This window comes from Tachyglossus aculeatus, chromosome 21 (assembly GCF_015852505.1).
Source record: "Tachyglossus aculeatus isolate mTacAcu1 chromosome 21, mTacAcu1.pri, whole genome shotgun sequence".
In the NCBI taxonomy this organism is placed as follows: domain Eukaryota; kingdom Metazoa; phylum Chordata; class Mammalia; order Monotremata; family Tachyglossidae; genus Tachyglossus; species Tachyglossus aculeatus.
The window spans coordinates 2,303,139-2,326,157 of NC_052086.1; the positions used below are offsets into that span (position 1 = coordinate 2,303,139).

Here is a 23,019-nt window from a genome sequence, read left to right on the forward strand (position 1 = left end):
CTCATTGGCTGCTGCTGCCCTTGGGGTGGGGGGGAGCCCCACACCCCTGGGGGGGGGGGGAGGCAGGGGGTGTCTCTGTCTCTCTGTGTCTCCACGTGTCCAGCCCTGCCCTTCATTCATTCATTCATTCATTCAATTGTATTTATTGAGCACTTACTATGTGCAGAGCACTGGACTAAGCACTTGGGAAGTCCAAGTTGGCAACATATGGAGACGGTCCCTACCCGACAATGGGCTCACCTTCCCTTCTGAGCAGCGGGGCTCAGTGGACAGAGACCGGGCTTGGGAGTCGGAGGTCATGGGTTCTAATCCCTACTCTGCCACATGTCTGCTGGGTGACCTTGGGGCAAGTAACTTAACTTCTCTGGGCCTCAGTGACCTCATATGGAAAATGGGGATTAAGTCTGTGAGCCCCACGTGGGACAACCCGATTACCTTGTATCGCCCCTAGCGCTTTGCACATAGTAAGCGCTTAACAAATGCCATCATTAATTAAGAGTAAGCACTGAACGAATACTATCATTATTATCATTATTATTATTATCCCCTCCATGTGGCCCCAGCCCCGGTCACGGTGCCCCAGGACACTGACAGACGGAAGCAGGGGCCCTTTCTCTCTCTTTCTTTCTGTCTTTCCCTCCCTCTCTCTCTCTCCCCACTACTGAAAGCTGTGCCCCTGGCTCTGCCTCCATCTCCTCTAGTACCAGTTTGCCCTGTGCCCCTTCGCCAGAACCACCTGGGCCTTACACTAACTCACACGGGGTCAGTATAAACGGTGATGCCGAGAAACCAGCCTTAAATTTTGTCCCATGGCTCAGGGACTGTGTTATTCCACATCTGCTAAGATGCCAATAGCTGTTCTCAAGGAGCACTGGTCTTGGCAATCAATCAACCCATCAGTAAATCGTAGTTATTGAGTGCTCACTGTGCAGAGAGCACTGTACTAAGTGCTTGGGAGACTAGGACTTCCTAAAACCGAGTGGGGTAAGAAGCAGCGTGGCCTAATGGCTAGAGCCTGGGCCTGCGAGGCAGAAGGAACTGGGTGATAAACCCAGGGACATCGCTTGTCTGCTGGGTGATGAGCAAATCCCTTAATTTTTCTGTGTCTCAGTTATCTCATCTGTAAAATGGGGATTAAGACAGTGAGCCCCATGTGGGACATGGACTGTATCCAACCTGATTAGCTGGTATCTAACCCAGTGCTTAGAACAGTGCTTGGCACATAGTAAGTTCTTAACAAATACAATAATAATTATTCTTATTACTAAATGGTCAATAAAGAAACCAAAGGGCAGATGGGGCGGGGGGAGCGCTCCAGACTGGGGTATAGTAAAGAAGGTGGGACAGACTGAAAAGGGTGAGATCAGGCCTGAAGACTGCAATGCCTTCTGTTGGGAAGGTGTAGAAAGAAAAAACACACAACACAAACAGAACCGCCCATTCTTGTGACTCCACCACTTGTCTGCTGGGTGACCTTGGATGAGTCACTTCACTTCTCTGTACCTCAGTTAACTCATCTGTAAAATAGGGAGTGAGACTGTGAGCCCACGAGGGATAGTGACTGTGTCCAATCCAATTGGCTGGTACCCACCCCAGTGCTTAGTACATTGCCTGGCACATAGTAAGTGCTTAACAAATGCCATAATTATCATTACTATTATACCTATACCGTACGGTCTCTGGACTGCAAACTCTATGTGCACTGGGAAGCTATCTGCCAACTCTGTTGTACTCTCCCTAGCTTTTAGTACCGAACTCTGCTCTAATTAAGTGCTAAATAAATACCATGGATGATGATGATGATGATGATGATGTTGATGCCTAACCCGGGTGAGTCAACTCCATGAGGCTCTTCTGCCACCTTCAGGCCCCTGGGAAATTAAAACCACTCTCTGAAACTGCACCTGCAGAGGAAATACATTTAAGACAGATGAGACAGACGAGAGACGTTGCGAGGCCTTTCCGATAGGTCACGGATCTTGGAAGCAGAAGAAACTGAGTTCTAATCCCGGCTCTGCCCCTTGCCTGCTCTGTCACCTCGGACAAGTCACGTCCCTTCTCTGTGCCTCAGTTCTCTCATCTGTAAAATGGGGATGAAGAATGTGAGCCCCGTGGGGGACACGGACTGTGTCTTATGTACTAGGTACACCAGTACTGTATATTAATAATAATAATAATAATGGCATTTATTAAGTGCCTACTATGCGCAAAGCACTGTTCTAAGCGCTGGGGAGGTTACAAGGTGATCAGGTTGTCCCACGGGGGGCTCACAGTCTTCATCCCCATTTTACAGATGAGGTCACTGAGGCCCAGAGAAGTGAAGTGACTTGCCCAAAGTCACACAGCTGACAATTGGCGGAGCTGGGATTTGAACCCATCACCTCTGACTCCAAAGCCCGGGCTCTTTCCACTGAGTCACGCTGCTTCTATGTACTCCAGTGCTTAGTACAGTGCCTGACACATAGTAGAAGCACTAAACAAAATGCCATAAAGAAAAATAAAACCACATTTTACTTACCCTGGGAGTGAGATCTAACCCTGCACCCAACCTGTCCTTCTGGCTGTCAGGCCGTGGTGCCCAAGCAGACATTCATAATTATTGAGAGTTGGGTAGCAGGGAAGATGAGGTCTAGGGAAGGGGAGAAAGGGCACCCTAGGAGACAGCAGGGTTTTTATGTGGATCAAATTACATTGACTGTCCTTCCCATTAGATCCCAAGCTCTTCTACTTGGATGCCTCGCCAACCCCCCATACTTAAAAAGTCCAAAATCAAACTCTTCATTTTTCCACCAAACACTGTCCTCCACCAGACTTTCTAATTATTCTGTAAAACACCACAATCCTCCATAACTCAATACCGCTCTCCCTCCTATTTAGAATATGAGTCCCTCTTGGCACAGGGATTATCTGACCTGACTCATTTACATCTATCCTACTGCTCAGAAAAGTGCTTGACACATAGTAGGCAATTTTTAAATAAATGTTGTAAACTGTTATTACCAACTATTGCAGGCCCATAACTCGGCATTATCCTTTACTCGTCTCTGTCCCTCAAACCACATAGTCAGTCTGTCACACAATCCAGTCAGTTCTGCCTTCACAACATCTCTAGAATCTGTCTTTTTCTCTCGATCCAAAATGCTACTACTTCGATGCAAGCACTTGTCACTTCCTTGGGAATCAGTGTGGCTCAGTGGAAAGAGTGAGGGCTTGGGAGTCAGAGGTCATGGGTTCGAATCCCAGCTCCACCACTTGTCAGCTGTGTGACCTTGGGCAAGTCACTTAACTTCTCTGTGCCTCAGTTACCTCATCTGTAAAATGGGGATTAAGACTGTGAGCCCCAAGTGGGACAACCTGATCACCTTGTAGCCCCCCCAGTGCATAGAACGGTGCTTTGCACATAGTAAGCACTTAACAAATACCACCATTATTATTCCTTCCTTCACTACTGCATCAGCCTCCTCACTGTCCTCCCTGCCTCCTGTCTCTCCCTGTTCCAGACCACACTGTACACTGCTGCCCTACTCAGTTTTCTAAAGATGACATTCTGTCCATGTCTCCTTATTCCTCAAGAACCTCCAGAGGTGACCCATCCATCTTTGCATCCAACAGCATTTATGTATGTATTCTTACACTTTACCATTTCCTCTCTCTGTACTTCATCTTAGTGTTTGTCTCCCTTTCTAGGCTATAGGCTCCTATTTATTATTATTATTAACAAATAGTGGTATTTGTTAAACACTTACTCTTTGTCAAGCACTGTTCTAAGCGATGGGGTAGATGCAAGGTAATCACTTTGTCCCACATGGGCCTTGCAGTCTTTATCCCCAATTTTTTACAGATGAAGTAACTGAAGCACAGAGAAGTTAAGTGACTTACCCAAAGTCACGCAGTTGACAAGGGGTGGTGTTGGGATTAGAACTCACTTCCTCCGACTCCCAAGCCCATGCTCTTTCCATTAAGCCACGGTGCTTCTCTAGTTGTCAGGGATCATGTCTATTGCATAGTATCAATCAATGCATGGTATTAATTAAATGCTTACTATGTGCAGAACACTGTACTAAGCTCTTGGGAGAGTACAATACGACAGAATTAGCAGACCCTACTTGGCAATTTAGAGGGGGAGACAAACATTAAGATAAGTAAATTTGCAGTTTATAATATATAATTTAAAGCTATTTATGTACTTAGGTAAGTTCTCTGAGGTCGAGGGTGGGTGAATTGCCCTCTCCCAAATGCTGAGGACCGTGTTCTACCCACAGTGAGTGATCAATAAATACCATCCATGGACTGGAGAGGAGATTCCCTATTTTTCCTTTAGTGATGTTTTCCAAAATACCCAGATCACCCCAGATCACTAACTTGCCTGTGTCACCACATTACTGTGCTGTGGTAGTATTGGGAAGAAGGACACATTCAAGGCCGGGCGGAGCGACGGGCCCTGGGACAGAGACCGGGCTGTCCCGCTGGTGAGAAGGGAGGCCTGAAATAGGGGGTCCCACATCTGGTTTCTCCTCAAAACTGGTTGGACTGAAAGCCACCGAGGGTCTCAGGTTGCTTACCGTGAAAATGTTGTATCGACTGACTTCTCAATTAGATTGTAGGCTCCGTGGGAGCAGCCCCTGTTTCCTTCCTGGTAGTTGTGCATTCCCAAAGATCCAATCTGGCGCTGTGCACACAGTAGGTCACCGGTGATGACGATGGTGGTTGTCAACTCATATCAGACAGACGACTGCTCTGCCCTCCTTCGATGCCTTATTGAAGGAACATCTCCTTCAAGAAGCCTTTCCTAACTAAGTCCTCCTCTCCCGCTCCCTTTTAAGTCTCCCTGAGTTGCTCCCTTCACGCAGCCCCTCTTCCAGCCCCACAGCACTTAGGAATATAGCTAGAATTTATATATTTATTTATTTATTCATTTATGTGTACTAATGCCTATCTCCACGTCACTGTGAGCCTGTTTAGGTCAGGGAATGTGTCTGTTTATTATTATACTGTACTCTCCCAAGCCCTTAGTACAATGCTTTGCACACAGAAAGCGCTCAATAAATACAACCAAACGAATGAATGGTGATAATATTAATGATGAGAGTGATGGTGGCATGAGCTTTCTCAGAGAGGCCGGACACTCACCCAAAGCCCCAGAGATGTGACCACGGGGGAACTGCAGCGGGCAAAAGGAGGAGCCGAGAATAAGAATGAGATCGTCGGGGTGATGGGGGAGTGTGGAAGGATCAGGATGCAGGGGAATCTGGGGGAGCTGGAGCGCAGGTTCACCTCCCCATACTGGAACAGGGCACCATCTGGCAGGAGGGGCAGTGCTGGGGGACGGACCCGTGGGGGTGGGGGTTTTTGTCTCACTTCCCCATTACCCTGTGTCACTGTGAGGATTAGCACTACTACTATACTCCTGACAGTAATAATCGGCCTCATCCTCGGCCTGGGCCCTGGCGATGGTCAGCGTGGCCGTGCTCCCGGACTTAGAGCCGGAGAACCGGTCGGGGATCCCGGAGGGTCGCTTGCTATTATCGTATATAACCAGCACAGGGGCCTGGCCGGGCTTCTGCTGGTACCAGTATGCATAGCTACCAGTAACACCGGAGCAGGTGAGTGTGGCTGTTTGTCCCAGGGCCACGGACGCCGAAGGCGGCTGAGTCGGCACAGAACTCACGAAACCTGGAGGAGAGGAGACAAGAGATCCCTAAGTACTGCACTGGACCCCTCTCTGGGCATCCTACCTCCACCCCTTCCAAGCACCCTCCTGGGTCCACCCGGGCTGAGGACCTCTCCCTGCCCAGGGCCCTTTGGGGGGCATTAGCTGCCCCCGGCCGCACCTGTGCAGAGAGCGAGGAGTGCAAGGAGAACGTGAAGGAGGAAGACAGGAGTGCGAGCCATGGTGGACACGGACACAAAGGTTCTGCTCCCCAAGGCCCCAGTTCTGGGCCTGAGCTCCCCAAAGTCTCTCTTAAACCCTCCCCATGCCCCCATCCCCCTCCTGTAGCCCCCACATGCAAATCTGCTCCCTGCCCAATGGCTGCTGCTTCTAGGGGCGTCACCCAACCCAGATCACAGGGTCCCGGGACCCTGACAGAGGTAAAGAGGGGTTTTCTCTCCCTCTCTCTCTGTTCCTCTCTCCCTCTCTGTCCCCACTACTGAAAGCTGTGTCCCTGGCTCTGCCTCCATCTCTTCTCGTACTAGTTTGCCCTGGGCACCTTCTCCAGACCCACTGGGGTCTTACACTCATTCACACGGGGTCAGGATAAATGACGATGTCTAGAAACCTGCCTTACAATCTATGCCATGGCTCAGGGGGTGAGTTATTCCAGATCTGTCTTCACTCCAATATCTGTTCTAAAGTAGCATTAATCAAAATAATCAATCCATCCAACAATCAATCATATTTCTTGCATGCTCACTGTGCACAGAGCATTGTACTAAGTGCTTGCGAAAATATGATACAACCAAGTTATCCAACTTGGTTGGATAAGAAGCAGCATGGGGCTGGGAGGCAGAAGAAACTGGGTTCTAAACTCAGGATCACCGCTTGTCTGCTGTGTGACCTTGGGCATGTCCCTTCAGTTTTCTGTGCCTCAGTTACCTCACCTGTAAAATGGGGATTAAGACAGTGATCCCCATACGGTACATAGACTGTGTCCTACCTGATTGCTTCCATCTACCCAAGAGATTAATACAGGGCTTGGCGCATCATAAGCACTTAATAAACACCATAAAAAGTGGGTTGGTTGAGAAGAATCCCAGTATGCAAGGAGCTCAGAGTTTTCAACGGGAGAAAGAAATTAAAATAAATGTATAAATGATGGATATGTACATAAGTGGTGTGGGGCTGAGGACAGTGTGAACAAATAGGTCAAATCTAAGTGCAAAGGCACCTCAGAAGAAAGAGGGAATAGGGGAAATCGGGGCTTAGATGGGGAAGGCATCACGGAAGAAATGGGATTTTAAAGGTGGGGGAGAGAAAAGGTCTGTCAGATATGAAGGGGGAAGGAGTTCCCAGCCAGAGTCATAGACCCAACATAATTTTAGAAAAACGTTCTGGGCCACAGAATGAAGTATGGACTAGAGAGGGGGGTGACAGAAGGCAGTGATGGAAGCTAGAAGGCTGATGCAGCAGTCAAGAAAGGATAGTCTAAGCGTATCAATGTGCTGCCAGGTGAATGGAGAGGGAAGGGTGGATTTTAGTGATACAGTGAAGGTAAAACTGCCATTCTGGTGACAGACGGAGTATGAGGGATGAATAAAGGTTAGCCGCTTGTGGAAAAGGAGGGATCGTGGTGCTTTCTACAGTGACGAGAAAGTCAGGGAAAGGGCAGGGTTTGGGTGGGAAGATAAGGAGTTCTGTTTTGAATGTGTCAAGTTTGAGGGGTAGGCGGGACACCCAAGTATAGATGGCCTGAAGCTAGAAGGAAATGTGAGACTGGAGAGAAGGAGAGACATCAGAGCTGGAGATGGAGATTTGGGAATCATCTCCATAGAGATAGCAGTTGAAGCCATGGGAGCGAATGACTTCTCCAAGGGAGTGGGTGTAGATGGAGAACAGAAAAGAATCCAAAGCTGAGCCTTAATGGACTCCCAACAGATAGTAGTTGGGAGGCAAGAAGGAGCCCCTGATAGAAACTGAGAATGAGTGGCCAGAGAGATAGGAAGAGAACCAGGAGAGGACAGCATCAGTGAGGCCAAGACTGGATAATGATTCCAAGAAAAGGGGTGGTCGATGAGGATTAAGATGGAGCGGAGGCCTTTGGAGAAGCAATGATCGGGGAGATAATCAGGACAGGAGGTAGACACGGCTTGTAGTGTTAGGGTAAGGTGAGACACGGAGGCTGAGGCTGGTTTGATCCTCTGCTTGCTATAAGGGAGTATAAAGAGGGGAGGCCGATGGAGCTGCTCTCTGGTCCCTCTGCCATGAGCCTTCCTCAAGCCCACGTGGGCTGAGGGCGCCCTCTGCTGGCCCTGCCCCCCAAACATGACCCCCGGTCCCCCCGTCCCCACCCCTTCCCGATTCCTCCCCCAGCCCCTGTCTGGCCTTAGTTAGGCTCCTGCTGCTGGGCAGTTGGCGGGAGGAGGTGGCCGACTTCACCGTCCGTCCCCTTGCCAGACTTTGGGGTGCCCAGTCTGGTGGGAGACTCGGGGCCCACACGGCCTTTTTCTGGAGTTTTCCATGAATGGGGGAATGAAATGGGGCCACCTGGTCCTGGCCTGTGCTCTGACACACCTTTCCCGGAATCACTGCTCTGTCGGAGCGGTGGGAATTAGGACTCGACGGGAAAGAAAGCAATAGAGACAAGGCTAGGTTACTGCGACACCGCCCCCATATTAGGATAGATGCTATCCCGCTTCGGTTACACCAGAGAACAAGCTCCAGGCCGGTTATTTCTCCCCAGCGGTCCTGGACAAACCAAAGATGGGAAAAGAAGAAGAGACAAAAGCTTCCCCCACTTCCAGACAGGCCGGACAGGACACAGCGGACACACAAGGTTGCCACCAGGCGATCCCCCGTCACCTCAAATCGATAACACGCCTGCATCACATCATTACTGTCATATGGTAGCAATGGGAAGGAGGACACTCCCAGGGCCAGATGGAGTGATGGGGCCTGGGACAGAGAGCAGAGTGTCTTACCGGTGAGAGGAGAGGCCCAAGATGGGGAGTCCCGGGTGGGACTCTCTGTCCATTTTCCCTTCCAATCCACTTAGCTGAAGGCCGTCGAGGGTATCAGATTGTGTACGGTGAACACGTTGTGTTGACTGACTTCTCAGACTGGAAGCTTTGCAGGGGCCGACTGTATCTTTCCGGGTAGTTGTGCAATCCCAAAGATCCAGTGACGAGGAAGCAGCGTGGCTTAATGGAAAGAGCACGGGCTGGGAGTCAGAGGACGAGGGTCCTGATTCCGGCTCCACCACTCGTCTGCTGTGTGACCTTGGACAAGTCACTTAACTTCTCTGTGCCTCAGTTACCGCATCTGTAAAATGGGGATTAAGACTGTGAGCCTCACGCGGGACAATCAGATTATCTCGTATCTACCCCAGCGCTTAGAACAGTATGTGGCACGAGTAAGCACTTAACAAATACCATCACTATTATTATTATTATCCAGTCTGGCACAGTGCACACAGCAGGTCACTGGTCATCATCAATCGTATTTATTGAGCACTTACTGTGTGCAGAGCACTGTACTAAGCGCTTGGGAAGTACAAGTTGGCAACATATAGAGACAGTCCCTACCCAACAGTGGGCTCACAGTCTGAAAGGGGGAGACAGAGAACAAAACCAAACATACTAACAAAATAAAATAGAAAGAATAGATATGTACAAGTAAAACAAATAGAGTAATAAATATGTACAAGCATCTATACATATATACAGGTGCTGTGGGGAAGGGAAGGAGGTAAGATGGGGGGATGGAGAGGGGGACAAGGGGGAGAGGAAGGAAGGGGCTCAGTCTGGGTCAAGATGATGGTGGTTGTTCTCATCTCAGACAGATGATTTCTCTCCCCTCCTTCATCATCAATCGTATTTATTGAGCGCTTACTATGTGCAGAGCCTTATTGAAGGACATCTCCTCCAAGAAGCTTCCCCGACTAAACCCTCCTCTCCTCTTCTTCCACTCTCTTCTGCATCACCCTGACTTGCTCCCTTCACTCACCTCCTCTCCCGGGCCCACGGCACTGAGGCATATATCTGTCATTTATTTACTGATTTATTCATTTATCTGTATTAATGCCTGCCCTCCACCTCTTCACTGTGAGCCCGTTTGGGGCAGGGAATGTGGCTGTTTATTGTTATATTGTACTCTCCCAAGCCCCAAGTGCACTGCTTTGCATACAGTAAGCGCTCAATAAATACAACCTAATAAATGAATGAATGGTGATAATACTGATGATGGCAGCATCAGTTTTCTCAGAGGGGCCCGAACCTCACCCAAAGCCCCAGAGATGTGACCCCGGGGGATCTGCAGGGGACAAGAGGTGGGACCCAGCTGTGCCGAGAATGAGTGTGGGTTCGTGGGGGTGATGGGAGAGTGTGGCAGGGTCAGGATGCAGAGGAATCTGGGGGAGCTGGAGTGCAGTTTCCCCTCTCCATCCTGGGACAGGGTGCCATCTGTCAGAAGGGACAGAGCGAGAGGACTGGCCCGTGGAGATGAGGGTTTCTGTCTCACTTCCCCATTACCCTGTGTCACTGTGTCACTACTACTATCCTGACAGTAATAATCGGCCTCGTCCTCGGCCTGGGCCCTGGCGATGGTCAGCGTGGCCGTGCTCCCGGACTTAGAGCCGGAGAACCGGTCGGGGATCCCGGAGGGTCGGTCGTTATCATAGTCCATAACCAGCACAGGGGCCCGGCCAGGTTTCTGCTGGTACCAGTTTGCACCATAGCTACTACTAAGACCGGAGCAGGTGAGTGTGGCTGTTTGTCCCAAGGCCACAGACGCTGAGGGTGGCTGAGTCGGCACAGAACTCACGAAACCTGGAGCATAGGAGAAAAGAGGTCAATAAGGACTGCACTGGACCCCTCTCTGGGCATCCTTCCCCCGTCCCCTCCCCAATAAATCTCCTGGGTCCACCCAGGCTGAAGACGTCTCCCTGCCCAGGGCCCTTAAGAGGACATTAGCTGCCCCCAGCCACACCTATGCAGAGAGCGAAGAGGAGATGGAGGAGGAGGACAGGAGTGTGGGCCATGATGGACATGGACACAAGAGCTCTGCTCGCCGAGGTTCCAGTTCTGGGGCTGGGCTCCCCACAGTCTCTCTTAACCCCTCCCCATGTCCCCATCCCCCCTCCTGCAGCCCCTGCATGCAAATCTGCTCCCTGCCCATTAGCTGTTGCTTTTAGGGGCGTCATCCAGCCCAGGTCACAGGGCTTCAGGACAGAGACAGAGGGAAGGAGGGGCCCTTACTCTCTCTCTCGCCTTCTTTATGTCCCTCTCGCCCTCTCTCTCCCAACTACTGAAAGCTCTGTAGTAGCTTTCCTCTATCGCTCTGCCTCCATCTCTTTTGGTACAAGTTTGCCCTGTGCCCCTTCTCCAGTGCTGCCAGGTTTTACACTCATTCACTCGGGGACAGGAGAAATGGTAATGTTGAGAAACCAGTCTTAAAGTCTGTCCCATGGCTCAGGGAGCGAGTTATTTCAGATCTGTCAACATGCAAATAGCTGTTCTCAAGGAGCACTGGTCTTGGTGATCGGTCCATCCATCAGTCCATCACATTTATTGAGTGCTCACTGTGCACAGAGCACTGTACTAAGTGCTTGGGAAAATACGATACAACCAAGTTGGATAAGAAGCTGCGTGGCCTAATGGAGAGAGCATTGGGGCTGGGAGGCAGAAGAAACTGGGTGCTAAACTCAGGATCACCGCTTGTCTGCTGTGTGACCTTGGGCAAGTCCCTTAATTTTTCTGTGCTTCAGTTACCTCATCTGTAAAATAGGGATTAAGACAGTGAGCCCCATGTGAGACATGGACCATGTCCTACCGGATTGCTTCTATCTACCCCAGAGCTTGGTACAGGGCTTGGCACACAGTAAGCACTTAAATACCATAAAAAAACCTGGGTTGGTGGACACAATCCCTGTATGCCAGGAGCTTAGAGTTTTGAGGAGGAGAAAGACAATATAATAAATGTATAAATGATGAATATGTACATAAATGCTGTGGGGCTGAGTATGGTGTGAATAAATGGGTCAAATCTAAGTGCAAAGGCACCTCAGAAGAGAGAAGGAATAAGGGAAATCAGGGCTTAGATGGGGAAGGCATCATGGAAGAAATGTGATTTTAAAGGTGGGCGAGAGAAAAGGTCTGTCAGATGCGAAGGGGGAAGGAGTTCCCAGCCAGAGTCATAGACCCAACATAATTTTAGAAAAACGTTCTGGGCCACAGAATGAAGTATGGACTAGAGAGGGGGGTGACAGAAGGCAGTGATGTAAGCTAGAAGGCTGATGCAGCAGTCAAGAAAGGATAGTCTAAGCGTATCAACATGCTGCCAGGTGAATGGAGAGGAAAGGGTGGATTTTAGTGATACTGTGAAGGTACAACTGCCATTCTGGCGACAGACGGAGTATGAGGGATGAATAAAGGTTAGCCGCTTGTGAAAAAGGAGGGATCGTGGTGCTTTCTACAATGACGAGAAAGTCAGGGAAAGGGCAGGGTTTGGGTGGGAAGATAAGGAGTTCTGTTTTGAACGTGTCAAGTTGGAGAGGTAGGCGTGACATCCAAGTATAGATGGCCTGAAGCTAGAAGGAAATGTGAGACTGGAGAGAAGGAGAGACATCAGAGCTGGAGATGGAGATTTGGGCATCATCTCCATAGAGATAGTAGTTGAAGCCATGGGAGCGAATGACTTCTCCAATGGAGTGGGTGTAGATGGAGAACGGAAAAGGACCCAAAGCTGAGCCTTAATGGACTCCCCACAGATAGTAGGTGGGAAGCAAGAAGGAGCCCCTGATAGAAACTGAGAATGAGTGGCCAGAGAGATAGGAGGAGAACCAGGAGAGGACAGTGTCAGTGAGGCCAAGACTGGATAATGATTCCAAGAAAAGGGGTGGTTGATGAGGATTAGGATGGAGCGGAGGCCTTTGGAGAAGCAATGATTGGGGAGATAATCAGGACAGGAGCTAGACACCGCTTCTAGTGTTAGGGTAAGGTGAGACACGGAGGCTGAGGATGGTTTGATCCTCTGCTTTCTATAAGGAAGTATAAAGGGGGAGGCCGATGGAGCTGCTCTCTGGTCCCTCCCCCATGAGCCTTCCTCAAGCCCACGTGGGCTGAGGGCGCCCTCTGCTGGCCCTGCCCCCCAACATACCCCCCGGTCCTCCCGTCCCCAGCCCTTCCCGATTCCTCCCCCAGCCCCTGTCTGGCCTTAGTTAGGCTCCTGCTGCTGGGCAGTTGGCGGGAGGAGGTGGCCGACTGCACCGTCCGTCCCCTTGCCAGGCTTTGGGGTACCCAGTCTTGTGGGAGACTCGGGGCCCACACAGCCCTTTTCTGGAGTTTTCCATGAATGGGGGATGAAATGGGGCCACCTGGTCCTGGCCTGTGGTCCGACAGACCTTTCCCGGAATCACTTCTCTGTTGGAGCGGAGGGAATTAGGACTCGATGAGAAAGAAACCAATAGAGACAAGGCTAAGATACTGTTACACCGCCCCCATATTAGGATAGATGCTCTCCCGCCTCAGTTACACCAGAGAACAGGCTCCAGGCCGGTCATTTCTTCCCAGCGGTCCTGGACAAACCAAAGATGGGAAAAGAACAAGAGACCAGAGCTTTCCCCAGGGAGGACACAACCTCCAGACAGGTCGGACAGGATGGAGCGGACATGCAAGGTTGTCACCAGGCGATACCCCGTCACCCCAGATCGCTAACACACCTGTGTCACATCATTACTGTCCTATGGTAGCAATGGGAAGAAAGACACATCCAGGGCCGGACGGAGCGACGGGGCCTGGGACAGAGAGCAGAGTGTCTTACCGGTGGGAGGAGAGGCCCGAGATGGGGAGTCCCAGGGTGGGACCCTCTGTCCGATTTCCCCTCCAGACCATTTGGACTGAAGGCCGTCGAGGGTCTCAGATTGTATACAGTGAACGAACACGTCGTGTTGACTGACGTCACTTAGACGGTAAGCTTCGCGGGAGCAGACCCTGTATCTTCCCCGGTGGCTGTGCAATCCCAAAGATCCAGTGACGAAGAAGCAGCGTGGCCTAATGGAAAGAGCACGGGCTGGGGAGTCAGAGGACGAGGGTCCATCACTCGTCTGCTGTGTGACCTTGGGCAAGTCACTTAACTTCTCTGTGCCTCAGTTACTGGATCTGTAAAACAGGGATTAAGACTGTGAGCCTCACGTGGGATGATCTGATTATCTCGAATCTACCCCAGAGCTTAGAACAGTACGTGGCACAGAGTAAGCACTTAACAAATACTATCACTATTATTATTATTATTATCATCCAGTCTGACACAGTGCACACAGCAGGTCACTGGCCACGATGATGGTGGTGGTGCTCATCTCAAACAGATGATTTCTCTCCCTTCCTTCAAAGCCTTATTCAAGGACATCTCCAAGAAGCCTTCCCCAACTAAGCCGTTCTCTCCTCTTCTCCCACTCCCTTCCACATCACCCTGACTTGCTCCCTTCACTCATCTCCCCTCCCGGGCCCACGACACTTGGGTATATATCTGTCATTTATTTAATGATTTATTCATTTATTTGTATTAATGCCTGCCCTCCCCCTCTTCACTGTGAGCCCGTTTTGGGCAGGCAATGTGTCTGTTTATTGTTATATTCTACTCTCCCAAGCCCCAAGTACACTGCTTTGCACACAGTAAGCGCTCAATAAATACAACCGAATAAATGAATGAATGGTGATAATACTGATGATGGCAGCATCAGCTTTCTCAGAGGGGCCCGAACCTCACTCAAAGCCCCAGAGACGTGACCGCAGGGGATCTGCAGGGGACAAGAGGTGGGGCCCAGCAGTGCCGAGAATGAGTGTGGGTTCGTGGGGGTGATGGGAGGGTGTGGCAGGGTCAGGATGCAGGGGAATCTGGGGAAACTAGAGCGCAGTGTTCCCCTCCCCATCCTGGGACAGGGAACCATCTGTCAGAAGGGGCAGAGCAAGGGGACGGGCCTGTGGAGATGGGGTTTTTTGTCTCACTTCCCCATCAACCTGTGTCACTGTGAGGATTGCCGTTGCCACTATACTCCTCACAGTAATAATGGGCCTCGTCCTCGGCCTGGGCCCTGGCGATGGTCAGCGTGGCCGTGCTCCCGGACTTAGAGCCGGAGAACCGGTCGGAGATCCCGGAGGGTCGTTTGCTATCAAGGTATATAACCAGCACAGGGGTCTGGCCGGGTTTCTGCTGGTACCAGGACGCATAGCTACCAGTAACACCGGAGCAGGTGAGCGTGGCTGTTTGTCCCGGGGCCACAGACGCCGAGGGCGGCTGAGTGGGTGCAGAACTCACGAAACCTGGAGGAGAGGAGAGAAGAGGTCAGGAAGGACTGCACTGGACCCCTCCCTGGGCATCCTTCCCCCCTCCCCGATATCCCCCCTGGGTCTCTCCGGGGCAGAGGAAGTGTCCATGCCCGGGGCCCTTAGGAGGGCATGAGCCACCCCGGGTCACACCTGTGCAGAGGGCGAAGAGCACGAGGCCCACGAGGAGGAGGAGAGGAGCTTGGGCCATGGCGGACAGTGTGCGAAGCGCTGTGCTTCCCGAGGCCCCAGCTGTGGGCCCGGCCTCTCCCGCCACTCTCTTATCCCCTCCCCCTGCCTCCCGCCGGGGCCCCCAATGCAAATCTCTCCCCGCTCATTGGCTGCTGCTGCCCCTGGGGGGGGGGAGCCCTACACCCCTGGGGGGCGGGGGGGGGCAGGGGGTGTCTCTGTCTCTCTATGTCTCCACGTGTCCAGCCCTGCCCTTCATTCATTCATTCATTCATTCAATCGTATTTATTGAGCACTTACTATGTGCAGAGCACTGGACTAAGCACTTGGGAAGTAAAAGTCGGCAACATATGGAGATGGTCCTTACCCAACAATGGGCTCACCTTCCCTTCTGAGCAGCGGGGCTCAGTGGAAAGAGCCCGGGCTTGGGAGTCAGAGGTCATGGGTTCTAATCTCGACTCCGCCACGTGTCTGCTGGGTGACCTTGGGGCAAGTCACTTAACTTCTCTGGGCCTCAGTGACCTCATATGGAAAATGGGGATTAAGTTTGTGAGCCCCACCTGGGACAACCCGATTACCTTGTATCACCCCTAGCGCTTTACATATAGTAAGCGCTTAACAAATGCCATCGTTAATTAAGAGTAAGCACTGAACAAATACTATCATTATTATCATGATTATTATTATCCCCTCTATGTGGCCCCAGCCCAGGTCACAGTGCCCCAGGACACTGACAGAGGGAAGGAGGGGCCCTTTCTCTCTCTTTCTTTATCATCATCAATCGAATTTATTGAGCGCTTACTGTGTGCAGAGCACTCTCTCTCCTCACTACTGAAAGCTGTGCCCTTGGCTCTGCCTCCATCTCCTCTAGTACCAGTTTGCCCTGTGCCCCTTCGCCAGGGCCACCTGGGTCTTACACTAACTCACACGGGGTCAGGATAAATGGTGATGCCGAGAAACCAGCCTTAAATTCTGTCCCATGGTTCAGGGACGGAGTTATTCCACATCTGCTAAGATGCCAATAGCTGTTCTCAAGGAGCACTGGTCTTGGCGATCAATCAATCCATCAGTAAATCGTATTTATTGAATGCTCACTGTGGAGAGAGCACTGTACTAAGTGCTTGGGAGAATAGGATAAAACCGAGTGGGGTAAGAAGCAGCGTGGCCTAGTGGCTAGAGCCGGGGCCTGGGAGACAGAAGGAACTGGGTGATAAACCCAGGGACACCGCTTGTCCGCTGGGTGATGAGCAAATCCCTTCATTTTTCTGTGCCTCAGTTACCTCATCTGTAAAATGGGGATTAAGACAGTGAGCCCCATGTGGGACATGGACTGTATCCAACCTGATTAGCTGGTATCTAACCCAGTGCTTAGAACAGTGCTTGGCACATAGTAAGTTCTTAACAAATACCGTAATAATTATTCTTATTACTAAATGGTCAATAAAGAAGCCAGAGGGCAGATAGTGGGGCCGGGGGAAGGAGGCGGGGAGGGCGCTCCAGACTGGGCTATAGTAAAGAAGGTGGGACAGACTGAAAAGAGTGAGATCAGGCCCGAAGACTGCAATGCCTTCTGTTGGGAAGGTGTAGAAAGAAAAAACACACAACACAAACAAAACTGCCCCTTCTTGCGAGTCCACCACTTGTCTGCTATGTGACCTTGGGTGAGTCACTTCACTTCTTTGTACCTCAGTTAACTCATCTGTAAAATAGGGAGTGAGACTGTGAGCCCACGAGGGATAGGGACTGTGTCCAACCCAAATGGCTGGTACCCACCCCAGTGCTTACTACATTGCCTGGCACATAGTAAGCACTTAACAAATGCCATAATTATCATTACTATTATACCTATACCGTACGGTCTCTGGACTGCAAACTCTATGTGCACAGGGAACCTATCTGCCAACTCTGTTGTACTGTACTTTCCCTAGCTTTTAGTACCGAACTCCGCTCTTATTAAGTGCTAAATAAATACCATGGATGATGATGATGATGATGATGATGATGATGATGATGATGTTGATGCCTAACCCGGGTGAGTCAACTCCATGAGGCTCTTCTGCCACCTTCAGGCCCCTGGGAAATTAAAACCACTCTCTGAAACTGCACCTGCAAAGGAAATACATTTAAGACAGATGAGACAGACGAGAGACGTTGCAAGGCCTTTCCGATAGGGCACGGGTCTTGGAAGCAGAAGAAATTGAGTTCTAATCCCGGCCCTGCCCCTTGCCTGCTCTGTCACCTCGGACAAGTCACGTCCCTTCTCTGTGCCTCAGTTCTCTCATCTGTAAAATGGGGATGAAGAATGTGAGCCCCATGTGGGACATGGACTGTGTCCTATGTACTAGGTACACCAGTACTGTATAATAATAATAATGATAATGGCATTTATTAAGCACTTAATTTGTGCAAAGCGCTGTTCTAAGTGCTGGAGAGGTTACAAGGTGATCAGGTTGTCCCACGGGGGGCTCACAGTCCTAATCCCCATTTTCCAGATGAGGTCACTGAGGCACAGAGAAGGTTAAGTGATTTGCCCAAAGTCATACAGCTGACAATTGGCAGAGCTGGGATTTGAACCCATCACCTCTGACTCCAAAGCCCGTGCTCTTTCCACTGAGCCACGCTGCTTCTATGTATTCCAGTGATTAGTACAGTGCCTGACATATAGTAGAAGCACTAAACAAAATGCCATAAAGAAAAATAAAACCACATTTTATTGACCCTGGGAGTGAGATATAACCCTGCACCCAACCTGTCCTTCTGGCTGTCAGGCCGTGGTGCCCAACCAGACATTCATAATTATTGAGAGTTGGGTAGCAGGGAAGATGAGGTCTAGAGAAGGGGAGAAAGGGCACCCTAGGAGAGAGCAGGTTTTTTACGGGGATCAAATTACATCGACTGTCCTTCCCATTAGATCCCAAGCTCTTCTACTTGGATGCCTCGCCAACCCCCCATACTTATTAAGTCCAAAATCAAACTCTTCATCTTCCCACCAAACTCTGTCCTCCACCAGACTTTCTACTTATTCTGTAAAACACCACCATCCTCCACAACTCAATACCGCTCTCCCTCCTATTTAGAATATGAGTCCCTCTTGGCACAGGGATTGTCTGACCTGACTCATTTACATCTATCCTACTGCTCAGAAAAGTGCTTGACGCATAGTAGGCAATTTTTAAATAAATATTGTAAACTGTTATTACCAACTATTGCAGGCCCATAACCTCGGCATTATCCTTGACTCGTCTCCCTCCCTCAAACCACATAGTCAGTCTGTCACACAATCCGGTCAGTTCTACCTTCACAACATCTCTAGAATCTGTCCTTTTCTCTCGATCCAAAATGCTACTACTTCCATGAAAGCACTTGTCACTTCCTTGGGAAGCACCGTGGCAGTGGAAAGAGTGAGGGCTTGGGAGTCAGAGGTCATGGGTTCGAATCCCAGCTCCGCCACTTGTCAGCTGTGTGATCTTGGGGAAGCCACTTCACTTCTCTGTGCCTCAGTTACCTCATCTGTAAAATGGGGATTAAGACTGTGAGCCCCAAGTGGGACAACCTGATCACCTTGTAGCCACCCTCTGCACTTGGAACAGTGCTTTGCACATAGTAAGCACTTAACAAATACCAGCCTCATTATTCCTTCCTTCACTACTACATCAGCCTCCTCACTGTCCTCCCTGCCTCCTGTCTCTCCCTGTTCCAGGCCACACTGTACTGTGCTGCCCGACTCAGTTTTCTAAAGATGACATTCTGTCCATGTCTCCTCATTCCTCAAGAACCTCCAGAGGTGACCCATCCATCTTTGCATCCAACAGCATTTATGTACGTATTCTTACACTCTACCATTTCCTCTCTCTGTACTTCATCTTAGTGTTTGTCTCCCTTCCTAGGCTATAGGCTCCTAGTTATTATTATTATTAACAAATAGTGGTATTTGTTAGACACTTACTCTTTGCCAAGCACTGTTCTAAGCACTGGGGTAGATGCGAGGTAATCACTTTGTCCCACATGGGGCTTGCAGTCTTTATCCCTATTTTTTTACAGATGCAGTAACTGAAGCACAGAGAAGTTAAGTGACTTACCCAAAGTCACGCAGTTGACAGGTGGTGGAGTTGGGATTAGAACTCACTTCCTCCGACTCCCAAGCCCATGCTCTTTCCATTAAGCCACGGTGCTTCTCTAGTTGTCAGGGATCATGTCTATTGCATGGTATCAATCAATGCATGGTATTAATTAAATGCTTACTATGTGCAGAACACTGTACTAAGCTCTTGGGAGAGTACAATACGACAGAATTAGCAGACCCTACTTGGCAATTTAGAGGGGGAGACAAACATTAAGGTAAGTAAATTTGCAGTTTATAATATATAATTTAAAGCTATTTATGTACTTAGGTAAGTTCTCTGAGGTCGAGGGTGGGTGAATTGCCCTCTCCCAAGTGCTGAGGACAGTGTTCTACCCACAGTGAGTGCTCAGTAAATACCATCGATGGACTGGAGAGGAGATTCCCTATTTTTCCTTTAGTGATGTTTTCCAAAATACCCAGATCACTCCAGATCACTAACTTGCCTGTGTCACCACATTACTGTGCTGTGCTAGCATTGGGAAGAAGGACACAATCAGGGCAGGGCGGAGCGACGGGCCCTGGGACAGAGACCGGGCTGTCCTGCTGGTGAGAAGGGAGGCCTGAGATGGGGGGGGTCCCTCATCCGGTTTCTCCTCAAAACTGGTTGGACTGAAAGCCACCGAGGGTCTCAGGTTGCTTACGGTGAACGCGTTATATCGACTGACTTCTCAATTAGATTGTAGGCTCCGTGGGAGCAGCCTCTGTAACCCTCCTGGTAGTCGTGTATTCCCGAAGATCCTTTCTGACTCTCTGCACACAGTAGGTCACCGATGATGACAATGGTGGCTGTGCTCATATCTGACAGACGACTGCTCTGCTCTCCTTTGATGCCTTATTGAAGGAACATCTCCTTCAAGAAGCCTTTCCAAACTAAGCCCTCCTCTCCCGCTCCCTTTTAAGTCTCCCTGAGTTGCTCCCTTCACGCAGCCTCTCTTCCAGCCCCACAGCACTTAGGTATACATCTAGAATTTATATATTTATTTATTTATTCATTTATGTGTACTAATGCCTATCTCCACGTCACTGTGAGCCCGTTTAGGGCAGGGAATGTGTCTGTTTATTATATACTGTACTCTTCCAAGCGCTTAGTACAACGCTTTGCACACAGAAAGCGCTCAATAAATACAACCGAACGAATGAACGGTGATAATATTGATGATGAGAGTGATGGTGGCATGAGCTTTCTCAGAGAGGCCGGACACTCACCCAAAGCCCCCACTCACCACGGGGGAACTGCAGCAGGCAAAAGGAGGAGCCGAGGGGGACCGAGAATTAGAATCAGTTCGTCGGGGCGATGGGGGAGTGCGGAAGGGTCAGGATGCAGGGGAATCTGAGGGAGCTGGAGCGCAGGTTCCCCTCCCCATACTGGAACAGGGCACCATCTGGCAGGAGGGGCAGAGCTGGGGGACGGACCCGTGGGGACGGGGTTTTTGTCTCACTTCCCCATTACCCTGTGTCACTGTGAGGATTAGCACTGCCACTATCATCCTGACAGTAATAATCGGCCTCGTCCTCGGCCTGGGCCCTGGCGATGGTCAGCCTGGCCGTGCTCCCGGACTTAGAGCCGGAGAACCGGTCGGGGATCCCGGAGGGTCGGTTGCTATTTGCGTATATAACCAGCACAGGGGCCTGGCCAGGTTTCTGCTGGTACCAGTTTGCATAGCTAGTGCTAACACCGGAGCAGGTGAGCGTGGCTGTTTGTCCCAGGGCCACGGACGCTGAGGGCGGCTGAGTGGGTGCAGAACTCACGAAACCTGGAGGAGAGAACAGAAGAGGTCAGGAAGGACTGCACTGGACCCCTCCCTGGGCATCCTTCCCCCCTCCCCGATATCCCCCCTGGGTCTGTCCGGGGCAGAGGAAGTGTCCGTGCCCGGGGCCTTTAGGAGGGCATGAGCCACCCCGGGTCACACCTGTGCAGAGCGCGAGGAGCACGAGGCCCACGAGGAGGAGGTGAGGAGCGTGAGCCATGGCAGTGTGCTAAGCGCTGTGCTCCCCGAGGCCCCAGCTGTGGGCCCGGCCTCTCCCGCCGCTCTCTTATCCCCTCCCCACGCCCCCCTTCGGGGCCCCCCCCGTGCAAATCTTTCCCCTCTCATTGGCTGCTGCTGCCTCGGGGGGCGGAGCCCCACACCCCTCGGGGTGGGGTCTCTCTGTGTCTCCACGTGTCCAGCCCTGCCCTTCATTCATTCATTCATTCATTCATTCATTCATTCATTCAATCAATCAATCGTATTTATTGAGCGCTTACTGTGTGCAAAGCACCGGACTAAGCGCTTGGGAAGTCCCAGTTGGCAACATATAGAGACGGTCCCTACCCAACAACGGGCTCACCTTCCCTTCTGAGCAGCGGGGCTCAGTGGAAAGAGCCCGGGTTTGGGAGTCGGAGGTCGTGGGTTCTAATCCCGACACCACCACTTCTCAGCTGTGTGACTTGGGGCAAGTCACTTAACTTCTCTGGGCCTCAGTGACCTCATATGGAAAATGGGGATTAAGTCTGTGAGCTCCACGTGAGACAACTTGATTACCTTGTATCGCCCCTTGCACTTGGCACATAGTAAGCACTTAACAAATGCCATCATTAATTAAGAATAAGCACTGAACAAATACTATCATTATTATCACGATTATTATTATCCCCTCTATGTGGCCCCAACCCAGGTCACAGGGCCTCAGGACCCTGACAGAGGGAAGGAGGGGCCCTTTCTCTCTCTTTCTTTCTCTCTTTCCCTCCCTCTCTCTCTCTCCCCACTACTGAAAGCTGTGCCCCTGCCTCTGTCTCCATCTCCTCTAGTACCAGTTTGCCCTGTGCCCCTTCGCCAGAGCCACCTGGGTCTTACACTAACTCACACGGGGTCAGGATAAACGGTGATGCCGAGAAACCAGCCTTAAATTCTGTCCCATGGCTCAGGGACTGTGTTATTCCACATCTGCTAAGATGCCAATAGCTGTTCTCAAGGAGCACTGGTCTTGGCAATCAATCAATCCATCAGTAAATCGTAGTTATTGAGTGCTCACTGTGCAGAGAGCACTGTACTAAGTGCTTGGGAGAGTAGGATAAAACCGAGTGGGGTAAGAAGCAGCGTGGCCTAGTGGCTAGAGCCTTGGCCTGGGAGGCAGAAGGAACTGGGTGATAAACCCAGGGACACCGCTTGTCCGCTGGGTGATGAGCAAATCCCTTAGTTTTTCTGTGCCTCAGTTACCTCATCTGTAAAATGGGGATTAAGACAGTGAGCCCCATGTGGGACATGGACTGTATCCAACCTGATTAGCTGGTATCTAACCCAGTGCTTAGAACAGTGCTTGGCACATAGTAAGTTCTTAACAAATACCGTAATAATTATTCTTATTACTAAATGGTCAATAAAGAAGCCCGAGGGCAGATAGTGGGGCCGGGGGAAGGAGGCGGGGAGGGCGCTCCAGACTGGGCTATAGTAAAGAAGGTGGGACAGACTGAAAAGAGTGAGATCAGGCCCGAAGACTGCAATGCCTTCTGTTGGGAAGGTGTACAAAGAAAAAACACACAACACAAACAAAACTGCCCCTTCTTGCGAGTCCACCACTTGTCTGCTATGTGACCTTGGGTGAGTCACTTCACTTCTTTGTACCTCAGTTAACTCATCTGTAAAATAGGGAGTGAGACTGTGAGCCCACGAGGGATAGGGACTGTGTCCAACCCAAATGGCTGGTACCCACCCCAGTGCTTAGTACATTGCCTGGCACATAGTAAGCACTTA

General features: G+C 50.6%; 1 protein-coding gene, 1 pseudogene and 1 gene segment (V, D, J or C); all 3 read right to left on the reverse strand.

Moving 5' to 3' along the window:
- Position 1: 1 nt before the first annotated feature.
- LOC119941830 lies at positions 2-5,918 on the reverse strand (annotated as a pseudogene).
- A 2,124-nt stretch (positions 5,919-8,042) lies between these two features.
- On the reverse strand, positions 8,043-15,225 carry LOC119941831. The gene is made up of 5 exons (XM_038762339.1): positions 15,130-15,225; positions 10,186-10,482; positions 9,932-10,116; positions 8,638-8,711; positions 8,043-8,130 (listed from the first exon to the last, which is right to left on the reverse strand). The coding sequence occupies exons 1-5, from the start codon at positions 15,185-15,187 to the stop codon at positions 8,043-8,045; spliced, it is 702 nt and encodes a 233-aa protein (XP_038618267.1). The 5' UTR covers positions 15,188-15,225.
- A 5,341-nt stretch (positions 15,226-20,566) lies between these two features.
- Positions 20,567-23,019, reverse strand: part of LOC119941832 — a 60,424-nt gene continuing 57,971 nt past the window's right edge. Inside the window, 2 exon segments of the V gene segment in view lie at positions 20,567-20,688; positions 20,749-21,042. Coding sequence covers positions 20,567-20,688; positions 20,749-21,042 — 416 coding nt within the window.